General features: G+C 38.7%; 1 protein-coding gene across 1 annotated transcript in view; it reads left to right on the forward strand.

Moving 5' to 3' along the window:
• LOC111152052 (glutamate rich 6) overlaps nt 1–14,041 on the forward strand; it is a 31,693-nt gene that overhangs the window by 5,604 nt on the left and 12,048 nt on the right. The window contains exons 3-10 of the mRNA XM_022510338.1: nt 1,319–1,410; nt 3,964–4,026; nt 4,285–4,340; nt 4,432–4,548; nt 7,014–7,127; nt 8,074–8,231; nt 8,671–8,741; nt 9,696–9,841. Of these exons, the coding sequence (XP_022366046.1) occupies nt 1,319–1,410; nt 3,964–4,026; nt 4,285–4,340; nt 4,432–4,548; nt 7,014–7,127; nt 8,074–8,231; nt 8,671–8,741; nt 9,696–9,841 (817 nt within the window). The remainder of the gene's footprint in view (nt 1–1,318; nt 1,411–3,963; nt 4,027–4,284; nt 4,341–4,431; nt 4,549–7,013; nt 7,128–8,073; nt 8,232–8,670; nt 8,742–9,695; nt 9,842–14,041) is intronic.

Here is a 14,041-nt window from a genome sequence, read left to right on the forward strand (position 1 = left end):
AATATGCCTTTTCCCTTGGGACACCAGGGTGGCTCAGTTGGTTAAGCATCTGCCTTTGGCTCAGGTCATGATCCCAGGGTCCTATGATCAAGGCCCACGTTAGGGTCTTGCTTGGTGGGGAGCCTGCTTTTCCCTCTCCCTTGGCCTGCCGCTCCACCTGCTTGTGTGTGCTTTCTCTCTCTCTCTGATAAATAAATAAGTAAATAAGTAAAATCTTTATATATGTATGTATATATATGTTTGTATGTGTATGTATGTGTGTGTGTGTGTGTGTGTGTGTGTGTGTGTATATATATATATATATATATATATATATATATATATATATGCCTTTACCCTTGGTCCCCATAACTTATTTATCTGGTAGGTGAGATAAACAGGACTCCCCCAGAGATTTGCAGAGGTGGCTTTGGCAGAGTTATTCTTCACTTATTACAAGACATAGTCATTTCAGGATTAAAACATCCCAGTGATGCAATGTGCCAAGGAACCAAGCATTAAAAAAGGAAGGTAGAGACATAAAGAGAACGAAGAATGGTTTTAAAAAAAAAAAAGTGAGAACCTAAAATTAACTCAGTTATTTGAAAAAGATTTGATAACTTCAGAAGATCCAGCAAATTATTACAAAAAATTGAAATTCAAAGAGGCAAAGAAACTTGAAGCAATAGTTATTACTCACTTATTACTGGTAACAGTCATCTTAACTAGTAAAAATCAATATATTTCTGCCTTTCTATCATGTCAGTGATAACTCAAGTAACTGAACTACTTGTAGAAATAATACCAATTGTTTGATTACAAAGCATTGAGCTTCAACCCTTAAAAAAAAAAAAAGGTTTGGATTATTTTTAACCTATTTAAGTGGGACACCTGGCTGGCTCAACTGGAGGAGCACAGCACTCTTGATCTCAGCATTGAGAGTTCAAGCCCCATGTTGGATATAGAAATTACTTAAATAAATAAAATGTACAATATGTCTCATTTAAATTCAAATAAATGTTTAAACACATTCCATCACTGTCACCACCAACACACATGCACTGATATAGTGGTGGTAATTTATTCCCTGGGCGGGGGTGGGGTGGGGTGGGGATATGGTATTGGGAGCATCTGGGACTCAGGAACACTGCCCTATGATGAAAACACACTGTGCCTGACTTTACTGAGAGATAACAATGGAAGAATATATTTCAAAGAAAATAGAAACCAGGCTCTCCTACGTACCTGCAGTATTTGACTGTTAAAATGTGCTCTGTTCCGAAGAACTGCTAACAACTCTTTAGATATACTCAAAACTAACACTTTGTCTAAACTTCAGGACTATGTATCACACTTTGTATCCAGGAATTCCAACATCAGTACAAACAGAAGAAAGCTGGCTTCAAGAATTTTCTGGCAAAAGGCGGAGGAGTGAGTAGTTTGATTTCTTAGCTTTGGCTTGGCGATATGTTCGCATCAAGAAAAAATCTGCCCTTATGTTTTGATATATGTCTTCATTTTTTATTAAGAAGTAAAATGCATGCTGTTTCTAAATGCGAACCATTAAGAAATATATAAAAATGAAAATTTTAATTTATCCCAGTATAAGGAATTATGAATAGCCTTTTCTTTGAACTTTTTTATTTTTTTATATTATGTCACGTATTCATCAGAGGCTTATCGAGCACCTACCACGTGCCAAGCACCCATCATAGTCCAGACCCGGTTTTAGGGAAATGGCAATGAAGAAAAACAAGAAAAAAAAACCCTGTCTCAGTGATCTGGTGTTAAAGTGTGGAAGGTGTGTGGGGGGGATGGTGAGGTAGATAATACACAAATACATAGTACATTAGACAATAGACATGCTAAGGAGAAAAAGCAGAGGAAGGGACAGGAGATGTTGGTTGGGAGGGGTGCAAGGTGACGCGGGTGCTCAGGGAAATCTTCACTGAGAAGCTAAAATACTTGAGCAAAGACCTCAAGGATGTGAGAGAAATGAGCCAGAACGGTTTCCAGGGAAAGAGGACTCCAGGCACACGGACTGCACTAGCACGGGCCTCCTCCCAGAGCAAGGGGGCAGTCAGTGTGGCTGCAGGGAAGTAAGTAGGAGGAGGATCTGAGGGTCAAAGGGACAATTGAGGACCAGATCTTTATAAATGGGAACGCAATAGAAAGACACTACAGGGTTTGCACAGAAGAGTGACAAAATCTAACAGGAAAATGGACCAAATCCTAAAAAGATGTTAATCATTCCCAAATTAATCTACACAGTAATTCTGATGGGATTTCTCAATGGAACTTGACAAGTTGATTTGTCACCCCATCTTAGCAGTGTTACAATATAAACTGAGGCATTTTCAGATGTCTAAGTTTGAGCAAACATAGATTGAAATGGAGTAGTGCCCAACAGGAGATAGTTAGGAGCGCTCCCCAGACAAGAGCGGGGGCAGGGGGAGGTTCTTACAGAGAAGACCCCGGAGCAGAACAAGGAAATTTTTTAATTGGAGAGCTTATGGGTTTGAGATATTTGGGAAGCCTCGTTGGCTGTCCCCATTGGCTGTTCTTAACCTTGAGGCATTTATAGGAATTGACTGGTGTGGATTTCAGTTTGCTTACCTAGGCTACCAAGGAAGGCGGCAGGGCCACCTCATCTGATGGCCGCTCAGTCTGAACCAAGCAGGAACCTAGTGAGCCTAAGTGTGCCCCTCCATTCCTTTCAGATCTTCTTTCATAGTTTTGTGGGGGGGGTTTTCCCCATAAAGGACTCATGCAGCTCTTCCTAGTTTATTCCTAGGTGTTTTATAGTCCTGTATTGATGTAACAATTGGACACTTTTTTCCCCATTATATTTTCTAATTATTGTCAATGCATAGGAAAATTATTGATTTCTATATATTAATCTTGTATCTGACCCACCCATTGCTGAAATTTCTTTACTAATGCTAATAGTTTGTAAGTTGAAAGTCTGCGGAACAATTAACATTTCCCATGAGTAATGTCAACTTTATCTCTTCTTTAACTTTTTTACTTAGCAGTGCATGATGGACACCTTTCCATGTCATGAAAGATCAATCTAATTCATTGAAACAACAGCATAGTGTTACTTTATATACAGTTATTGTGGCTTATGTAATAAAACTGATTGCTAGATATTTCAGAGTTGGTTTGGTTTGGTTTGATGTTTTGAGCTCTTCCCCTTAACAACTCATGCCTTAATAAAAATCTTTGTGCATACATTTTTTTTTTACCTGTGCTGGTATTTCTGTTGGCCAAAATACCTAAACCACATTTAAAATTTTTCCAGATACTCCACATAGGAAGTGCATCATTTTCTGAAACCCACTTCTTTCTCCAACTGCAGTCCTTGCTGGCCCTGGCTCTGTGAGCAAACAGGCCAGCTCCCTCCCCATACCTCTGTCCCACTATAGGTTGATCTGGTTGGTTTCCATCATTCCAGTTCTATCCGTTTAAATCTTCTAGACATTTATTCAAAGTTGCTGATGGTTACCTTCCCCATTTTCAGTACTGCCATGGAATCTGTGGAGGGAATAATCCTCATGGTTGAGTTCAGTGTCTTAAAGGAGAATCCTGAGCACCCTTCAACCTGAAAAGTCTTTTACAGAATAACAGACATAAGGTAGACAAAGTAGTACTTTAGAAAGAGGGAAACAAAAGAGTCTGCAAACAACGTTTATAATCAAGTAAAGTGTGCATCTCTGTAGTAGTCTAGGACCAGAAAGGAACAGGGAAACATTTTTAAATATGATCCTTCAGTGGTGGCTTTCCTCTGTTCCCCACAGTTGATAAAAAGCTATTTGGAAAAGGCAAAAAAAAAAAAAAAAAAAAAAAAGTAAAAGGTATGAGGTCAAAGGTAAAACAAACACAGATAAGGGTATTTCTTTTTCCGAAAGGCATGTTTTCTTTTACATTAAACTTCTTTCCCACTTTGTCAGGATTGATGACAAATGCACACTCATTTTACAGGGAAGGAAGCAACCTCTGTAATCAAAGAAACTGAACCTGAAAATCTGGCTTCTAAGTTAAGAGGTAAATGGATGTTTGGAGTCCTTCCCTCTGCCCGCGAAGGCCAGCTGCCACTGGGGAACCACCCTTAACTGGGATGGTGCCCGCCCCCCTCAAAATGCCCTCCCCTAAGAATTTACCTGAGGAGGTGGGGAAAAGGGTTCAAGACATTGTAAAAGTGTGTGTGTGTGTGTTTGAGATGGGTAGTGGGTGACGAGAGAGTAGAAGACTCTGTTACAAAGATTTTATACTTTCTTTCTAAATTGATGCTTTTCTCTTCAGAAAAATGGGTAATTAATCCAGAAGAGCGAAGACTGAGTATTTTATGTGAGCTGGAGGTAAGAAATGTTTATCAGTCCAATAGTCAACAGTGTTCATGGTAAATATCACTTATTCAAACATCAATTCTCTCTCTTTCTAAAAATGTAGTTTAAAGAAGATTTCATCACCCTGTTTGAGCCTTCTCTGAGAACATTGCCTAGCATCGGGCCACCATCCATTCTGACATTCAAACCTGAGAGTTCCAATTTAGGCATTAACTTCAAGGTGATTTTAATTCGTATTGTTTTAAAATTTTAAAATTTCGTTTATTAATACATAATGTAATAAGCCACACGACAATTTGCCCAGAAGATATGAACATACTCTAAAAAACAAAGCCAGGCAAAGAGCTCTTTTATGTGGAACGGCACTCAGGGTGGCTGTGTCTGTCTGCTGGGGCCGCTGGAACTAAGTACCGCCAACCAGGTGGCTTAAAACCACGGCAACTTACTGTCTCACAGTTCTGAAGGCTAGAAGTTCAAAGTCCATGCGCCAGCCAGTCCACCCTCTCAGACAGCATGCTTCCTTGCCTCTTCCTAGCTTCCAGCGTGGCCATGGAACCCTGGCCTGCCTTGGCTTGAAGCTGTTCCACTCCTATGTCGCCTCAGCTGTCCCGGCATTCTCTGTGTGTCTGCGTCCCGGTGTCCCTCTTCTCCAAGGACACCAGACCTGTTGGATTATGACCTAATGACCTCATCCTCACTTGCTTACATCCGCAAAGACCCCATATCTACATAAAGCCCCATTCCCAGGGACCAGGGGTTGGGACTTCCAAACTGTTGTTTCAGGGGACACAATTCTTCCTGTAACAGTGGCCACAAGGCCTGGAAACAAAGGTGAATGTCTGCCATACTTGATCACCTTAAGTGACCATTTACTGCCTCTGCCTGGTGGGCAAGGGAAAGGCCGCCCTCATAATTCCAACAGGACTGCACACTGTCCTGCTGCACCAGAGCTGGGAGGGACTGATGGGTGATATGATTATTTCCAAACTCGAGTGGTTTGGCTACATGGAGAGAGCTTCATCGTCCCCAGACTGGAACCTCCTTCATTATTTACTTTGGGGTACACTAAATGTGCAGGCTTACTCCCTGGAAATAAGACCAGCCATCGTGGGAAGCGGTGTGAGGCAGATGTGTGTGTGTGGGAATGCTGGGTGGACACACCCCATGCTGCTCATAGCCGCTTGGGGCAGCACATTAAACTCTACAAGTCTAATGAGGCGGACATACTAAACATGCCATGGAATGTAATATTGGTCAGTATTTGCTGTTTACATTTGTCCAGGTTTTTCTAAACTTTGGGCTCATCCTTCAGACTCTTCAGACTGAAATTCTTGATTCAAACCTAGCTCCTTCCTCTTGCTGAACCACAAAAGCTTGTACCCAAGGAAGTGTCTGGGGTTTTCTTCTGCTGACCCCCAGAGATGGTCTTGAACATGAAGAAAGCCTGGTGGCCTTTCTTCCAGGGGAGTGGTCCCTACACTGGCCCCCAGATCTTTACACACAGCAGATCTCATAGGGCTATGACAGGGGCGCCAGGTGCTGGCCTGCCAGCTCTCCTTTCCAGCTGCAGCCTCTTCAGGTGCAGAGGCCAGCCCCCCCATGATCTTTGGAAGAATCTCCACCTTCCTTCTCCCGCAGGTGAAGGGTTGAAGGGACTATGGGCTGAAAAGCTAATGACCCAGACCCTGGTAGGGAAATGGCATCGCCACACTCTCTTTCCGCCTGTCCTGTCACATGGGAGACAAACTAGACGTTCCACCACCATCTGCCCAGGGCGGGGCTTTACCCACGCCTCCCAAAGTGTTCCACTTTCAGCCATGCACAGTACTTATTATCGGGTAGTTCAACAGCCTCAAGACAGTAGCCCTCGCTCCCCAGTGATGAACGCTTGGTGGCACCGGACACCTCATCCACCCTTTGGCCCCACAGTGGCCATTTTGCCAGTCCCAGAGAACAGAAGATACAGCTGGCCTGGTAGTGCTGGAGACCTGTGAGCCACGCATGAGATGGGTTTCTCTTGGAGGCCTATGCTGGGCTTGGCTGCTGGCCTGCCCAGAAGCTCCTGCAGTCACAGTCGTGACCTCAGACACTCACATGGCCATAGTGCCTCAACCCTTGAGCCCCTAACTCCAAGTCTCCTGTTGCTTCCTGTGGCCTCCCACGCCCCTTCAAAATTATCCTCACAGCACAGACAGGAGAATTCAGAACCCCAATCTGGGCCTAATGTGTGTTATCCTTTGTCTCCTGCATCCAGTCACACACCCCCCAACCGGACTCTGATGTCAATAGTAAAGTCATTTGTGCAACTTTCTTTCTTCACTGAGGAGGCACCCTAAGGACCCACAAGTTCCCAATGGGCTCTCTGTGCTCTGGTGAACGAGACAGAGGCCCTCAAAACACTACCTCTGCCTCTTCAGCCCTTGAATAGAAATAATGTCTCATTACTGGAATATACAGACCTTGCTAGTTTGGTGCCTTCTGGTATAGGATCTCAGCCCCCTGCAAGTTCCCCACCAACTATTTCAGCCCCCAGGGATCCTGACAGGTTGGCACATCCCCCAGCCCCACCCCTGCTCCCCTACTGGACATTTGCTGGCCCCATCCAGAGCCCTGACTCCTGCTGCTCCCAGAAGCTCTGGGCCTCCTTGTGGGCATTGATTCATTTTTGCTTTCCCCTCCCTGAAGGAAGAAGAGGAGGAAATATCACCCCAGTGTGAATTTTGTGGGGGCAACCTAAGAACATTTCTTTCCAATATGGATATTATCTCTGATGACAGTAACTCGGAATCAATAGAAGAAGTAAGTTCTAAAGCAGGTTCTTGGAGGAAATGGTGTTATTTTTAAACGTATGAAGTATTTTCTCCTGCATCTTCCCTTGCATTACAAGGCTTAACAGGGTTACATGTTACCTGGTGGGGAAATGTAAATCATAATCACAACAGGACAACTTTTCATACCCCCTCTGATGGCTATAATCAGAAAGACGAATAATACTAACAAATGTTGGCAAGGATGTAGAGAAACTGGAAGATAATATGGTTTGGCCTTCGAGAAACAGTCTGGCAATTCCTTGAAAAGTTAAATACATAGTTACCTACAGCCCAGCAACTACACTTCTTGGTTTATGTCCAGGAGAACTGACAACCTCTACCTCCACAAAAACTTGGACACCAATGTGCATAGTAACATGATTCATAACAGCTGAAAAGTGAAAACAACCCAAATAACCATCAGCTGATAAACAGGTCAATAAATGTGGTGTATCCATATAATGGAATACTATTCAGTCATAAAAAGAACGAAGTATTGATCCAACATAGATGAAACTTGAAAACGTTATGCTAAGCAAAAGCCGATCATAAAGTACCACAAGTGTCTGATTCCACTTATATGAACTGTACACACAGGAAACCTATGCAGAATGCAGGTTAGTGGCTTTGAAGGGCTGAGAGGAGAAGAGGATGGGGAGGAAGTGTCGAGGGATAAGGGTTCATGTTCTAAAAGTTGTCTGCAGCGATCGTTTTGCACAACTCTGTGAATTCACTAAAAACCCGTGGCTTGTACACTTGAAATGGATGTGAATTATGGTATGTGAACTCTATCTCAAGAAAGCTGTTACCAAAAAAAGTAACCATTGATCGTTATCCAAAATGCATTAGCCATTTTTGTTTTTTTTTGTTTTTTCCCTCTCTAATTATCTTCATTGAGGATTAGTGAGATGAAAAATGGCCTCTTTATTTTTCAGGTCTCCTGTTGTAGGTATTTTCAAAATCTGATTGACTACATCTATGAGGAAAAGAAAAAAACCCAGGGCCCTACAGCAGAATTAATCTGTATTAACCCTCACGCAGCCCATGGCAGTGAAGCTGACAGACTCAAAGCAAAGGAAAAAGCCCTACGGAGGTAACTGAGCCTTTGATATTGAACCTCAGGCCCACTGAAGAAGAGGGCTTTTTGTCGATGAACCTTGTTTTTTCAAAATTTATAATTTTGAAGATGTGTTCCCAGTAAAGAAATAAAAATTGGTCAAAGCAAACCCATTAAAATTCCTGGTGGATGTTACTGAGATTCAGAAGCTCCCAGAAACTCTGTGAACGCACCAAGTTAAAGTAGAAATCTACCAACTGCAAATTCTCAGCTCAATTTAGAATTCCCATGTTGGAGAAATTTGTTGACTAAAGAGTAGAGACCCGTATGTACTGATCAAATGCCTGGATTCACAAGTATTTAAAGATAAAAATAATAAGGAGCAGCATTTAAACAGTTAAAATTTGTACTAAAATTCTGTTTTAAGCTTCAAAACACATTTCAGACTTTTGCATCATATTTTTCAATTTTGTAGAAAACAGGAGCGACAAATGGCCAGACAATTTGCAATAATGACAAATGAACAGACTAATTTTTCTGAAGAAGGTGAGTTCCTCAACGCTGATGTTATCCATCAGTTGAACATAGAAAGCTCAGATGACTAAGAGCTGAAATTGGTTTATTTAAAAAATAATATTTAAAATGTTAATTCCAGGGATGCCTGGGAGGCTCAGTCATTAAGGGTCTGCCTTTTTGACTCAGGTCATGATCCGGGAGTTCTGGGATTGAGCCTGCTCTGCCCCTCCCCCTTCTCCTTCTCTCTCCTCTCTCTCTCTCTCTCTCTCTCTCTCTCTCTCGCTTGCTCTGTCTCAAGTAAATAAAATCTAAAAAATAGTAATAATTAAAAAATAAACAAAATGTTCATTCTAGTCAATGCCTCAGTTAAAATGGTTCAGAAAATCTGGTATTTCGGTTATGTGGCTTTTGGAGGTTTTTGTCTTCTGCTTACTGTTGTTATTGATCGAAATAAATTAGCAACATCTATAGACCACTTTACAGGTAGCTGTAAAGTTGTTCTAGTTAGGGGTAAAATTGAAGGAGCACTGATTTTTAGAATCAGAAGTTCTTGATTTATATCCTTGCTCTTTTCCCTTAGGCTGGCTGATTTGGGGTAAATTACTTAATCTTTCTGAACATGGGGTTGCTCCTCTACCACTCAGAGCTATTGAAAAGATACTTAGAAAAGATCAATGTTTGTTGTGGTTTAAACTAAATCTCTACTATAAAGTTCCTTGATATTCCACTATTTCCTACTAAACATAAGGCCAGAAAATTCCACTTAATAAAAAATTATCTTTCTTCTTTTAACAAAGGAACGTTTTCATTTTTTTAACAAAAGAAGATACTCACTTTAATTTAATGAAGGACGTCATTTTTCTTCCATTAAAAAAGTCTGATGAAGTGATCCTTTTGTAATAGGGTTTGAAATTTCATTTTAGAAGAGAGGTTTTCGAACATTTTAAACAAATATCCACTTTCATGTGATTCTTTTCCCATTAGATTCAAAGCACTTAAAAACAATTTCTTATCAACTTTCTGTGGATATTCCGGAAAAAGAGCCAATTGCTGACAGACTACTTGATTTCCAACTAGAAAACAGAAAAATTTCCATTGTTTGCTGTGATGCTAGAATAGCAGGTGGAAAGGTAATTCTCTTGTAATTTTTTTACTCACAACTCTTTAAAATCAGTTTTTCCTAAAATTGTAAAAGCTGTCATAATGAATATAACAGGTTGGCTACAGAACACATTTAACTCTTTGTCAAGAAGAAATGGTACAGACTTGGCTTTTTAACTTCTACTAGACTTTGTAACAATGCTTTTACATACATTTATGGTGAGCTATTTTAGTTAAAGTGTTTTTATTTTAAAATGTGATCATTGGAACATTTAGAACCCTTAAAAACTAAAAAGAAGTGGGGAAAAATCACCAAAAGCCTCAAGCACTTCCCCAGTTCGTTTTTAATATTCCAATATTTTCTAGATTCACACTCTCCCATAGGGTAGCAACTACTACATATGGCTATCTAAATTTAAAATAACTAAAATTAAATAAAATTTAAAATGGAATTCTTCAGTCACACTAGTCACATTTCTAGTGCTGAACAGCTGTGTGTGACTACAGCTACCATACTGATGGTACAGAACACTCTTTTGATCACCAAAAGTTCTATTAGATGGCACTGTTCTAGACTTTTACCCATTGATTTTTGTTAATAACACTTGTAATTATATTACATGTGTAATTTTTATCTCATTTTTAAATTTATTATAAAAATATTTCTATGAAATCTGAATAAAGTAAGGACTTTAGTTAATAATATTGTACCAATATTGTTTCCTTCACTATAACAAAGGTACCATACTCATGTAAGATGTGAATAATAGGATACACTACTGGGTTTGAGATATATTTTGTACTATTTCACAATTTTTTTTGTAAATCTAAAACTGTTCTAAAATTAAGAGTTTATTTAAAAATTTTCATTAAAAAATATTTCCATGATCTTATATAGCTTACATTAACAGCATTTCAGTATCTGTGTGGTTTTTTTAATGTAGTTTGTCTAACCATTCCCCTATTATTAGACATGCAGGTTAACAATTTTTTTGCTATATTAAGTAATACTGCTTTGAATATCTTTGTGTATAAGTGGCTTTTTATATAAGTATATTTTTCAGAATAGATCTCTAGAAACTAACTTATGGAGACCATATTTGTTTCTCTTGGGTATAATTTAGAATTTAAGCCATGGCAGTGAACCGAGGTGACTGACAGAATCAAACCCAAATCCTGTCGGGAGGAGAGTCACCTGCCTGGCCCTCCAATTTCTCCTGCAAATTATCCTTCAGGTTCAGTTACTAGCACAAAGTGACAAAGAATCAAGAACACAAGAAAACTCAACACCACAATTGAAAACCGGAAGAATAATATCTAATTAAAAAAAGACCTGCAAAGACTTTGGAAATTAAACTATGCTCATGAAAATAAAATATCAGCTTTAAGATATATGGAGGGAACAGAAAACTATCGTGACAGAATCAGTTTATAAAGAAAAAAATGGAACTTATAGAAATGAAAAATAAAAACTGAAGTTAAAAACTTGAAAGATGACAGTTAAACACAGGTTAGGCCCAACTAAGAAGAGAACTAATGACCTGGAAAAAAGATTTTTAAAAAAATTATAAAATTCTCTATGGGAATAAAAATAGGTAAAGAATACAGAATAAAATTTATGATATGATATGAAAATGAGGTGTCTAAAACATATCTATTCAAAATTCCAAAAGGAGAGGAGAAAGATAATCAGGAAGAGGCAGTATCTGAAGAGATAATGGATAATTTTCTGAACTGATCAATGAGAATAACCCACAGGCTTAAGAAGCCCAATGAATCCCAATCAAGATGAAATAAAGAAAAAAAAAATCCTAGACATGTGAGAGCAAAACTGGGGAACACAGAAGGAAAAAAAAAAATCTTAAAAGCAGCAGAGAACAAGAAGTTCTGTTTATATTCAAAGAAGAATTACACTCTCAGATAACCTCCCAATAGCAGGAATTGAAGCCAGAAGGCAGTGGAATGTCTTTAGCATGCTTAAAGAAAAAAGCAGTCAGTCTAGAAGTCTATAACCGGTTAAGTATTTTTCAAGAAAATGTGTCCAAAAAAGATATTGTCTAGTAAAGTCAAAGAAAATTTGTCACTAGTAGCCCCACATTAAAGGAAATTCAAAAGAATATGCTTTGTGTAATTGGATGGTCTGATATTCAAGAAAAATGAAGAGAAAAAGTGGTACATTAGACTTTTTCTTTCATGTTGATTTATAAAAATACTTCATACATTTAGGATAGGAGTCCTTTGTATGTCATATTGCTGCAACTATTTTTCCCTTCTTGGTTTATCCTTCACCATTTTAACTGTAATTTATCAAATCCTTCATGGATACTGCTTTTTTTCATTGGTTGGTAAATCTTTCCCTGACCTGAGATAATAAAGTTATTCTCCTATGTTAAAGAAATCTCTGTAGTTCTGCATTTCACATTTAAGTCTTTAATCCACTTGGAATTGGGTTTTACATATAATGTGAGGTAGTGGTTCTAATTTCATTTTAAAAATATAGAGAGGCACCTGGGTGACTCAGTTGGTTAAGCGTCTGCCTTTGTCTCATGTCATGATCCCAGGGTCCTGGGATGGAGTCCCGAATCAGCCTCCCCGCTCAGTGGGGAGTCTGCTTCTCCATCTCCCTCTACCCCTCCCCTCATGCTCACTGTCTCTCTCTCTCAAATAAGTAAATAAAATCTTGAAATATATGTGCGTGTGTGTGTGTGTAAATATATATATATATATATACCTGGTTGTATCTAGCACCATGTATGGAAAAGATTTTCCTTTCTCCATTACCATGCACTGGCACAGCTGTCCCACATCAGATGTTTATGACTGCATGATCTTGATTCTGGACTCTATTTTTTTTAGATTTTATTTATTTATTTGACAGAGAGAGAGAGATCACAAGTAGGCAGAGCAGCAGGCAGAGAGAGGGGAAAGCAGGCTCCCCGCTGAGAAGAGAGCCTGATGTGGGTCTCGATCCCAGGACCCTGAGATCATGACCTGAGCCAAAGGCAGAGGCTCAACCCACCTAGCCACCCAGGCACCCCTGGACTCTCTATCCTGTATCATAGATTTCTTTATTGTGCCCCAACCTTACACTGTCTTAATTACTCTAATTTGTGATACATCTTAATATCTGGTAGATCACATTCCTCTTTCTCAGTCTTCTTCTTTAAGAATATCTTGGCTCTTCTAAATTCTTGGTATTTCCTATAAATTTTAGAATCAACTTGTGAGGACCTCCCTTACCTCAACACATACAAATACTACAATCTTGTTAAAATGTGAATTGTAGTTACATTGGATCTATAAATCAATTTGGGAAGAAAGTCATCATTAAAATACTTAATCTTCCAATCCATGAACATTAGGTCAAATTTATGAAAGGTGTTATTCAAATATTTTATTTTTTTATTACCTTCTGGTCTAAAAATCCTTGTAATTTTTGAGAGAGGTAGGCTAAAATATCCCATTATGATTATGGAATTTTTAATTTTTCCTTTTCCTTTTGTGAAATTTTGCTTTATATATGTTGAAATTATCTAAGTATGGGAAAAATATTTTGTAATGTTATATCTTCCCAGTGGATTTAAACTTTTATCATTATGAAGTAATCTTCTTTATCTCTAGTAATACTATTCAGTATTTTCATATATCATTTTTTATTTATAATCTTTTTATATACTTAGATTTTAGATTTGTCTCTTGTAAAAAATATATGGTTGGAATTTTTCCTTAAAAAGAGAACTAAAACTAATCTGACATTCTTTTTTTTATTAACTGAAGTACTTAGTCTATTTACACATAATTACTGACATTCTTTGATATTTTCTGTTTGTTCCCTGTTATGTGTTTTTCTTTTCCTTTATCCTTTCTTGTCTTTTGGGGAGGGGTATTTAAAATATATCATTCTGTTTTTTGTTCTACCTCTACAAGCTTGGGAGTTATACTCTCTGCCTCTGTTATTTTTCTGGCTACCCTAAAAATTTTCAGCAAGTAAACTTAATTTATCCAAGTCTGAAGTTAAGCTATAATATTTACCCTTCTCTCAGATACTATACCCAGAAATGGAATTGCTGAATCCCAGGCTATGCCTGTCTTTCACTTTACTAGATAAAGCCAAAATGATTTCCAAGTTGTTGGACTGTATTACATTGATCCACTAGAGGCCAACAATAGTGACTCTTGTTCTTCATCCTTTCCAATAGTCAGTACTATCAGAATTTACATTTTCTTTG

Source organism: Enhydra lutris, unplaced genomic scaffold (assembly GCF_002288905.1).
Source record: "Enhydra lutris kenyoni isolate GAN:26980312 unplaced genomic scaffold, ASM228890v2 scaffoldscaffold2, whole genome shotgun sequence".
Taxonomy (NCBI): domain Eukaryota; kingdom Metazoa; phylum Chordata; class Mammalia; order Carnivora; family Mustelidae; genus Enhydra; species Enhydra lutris.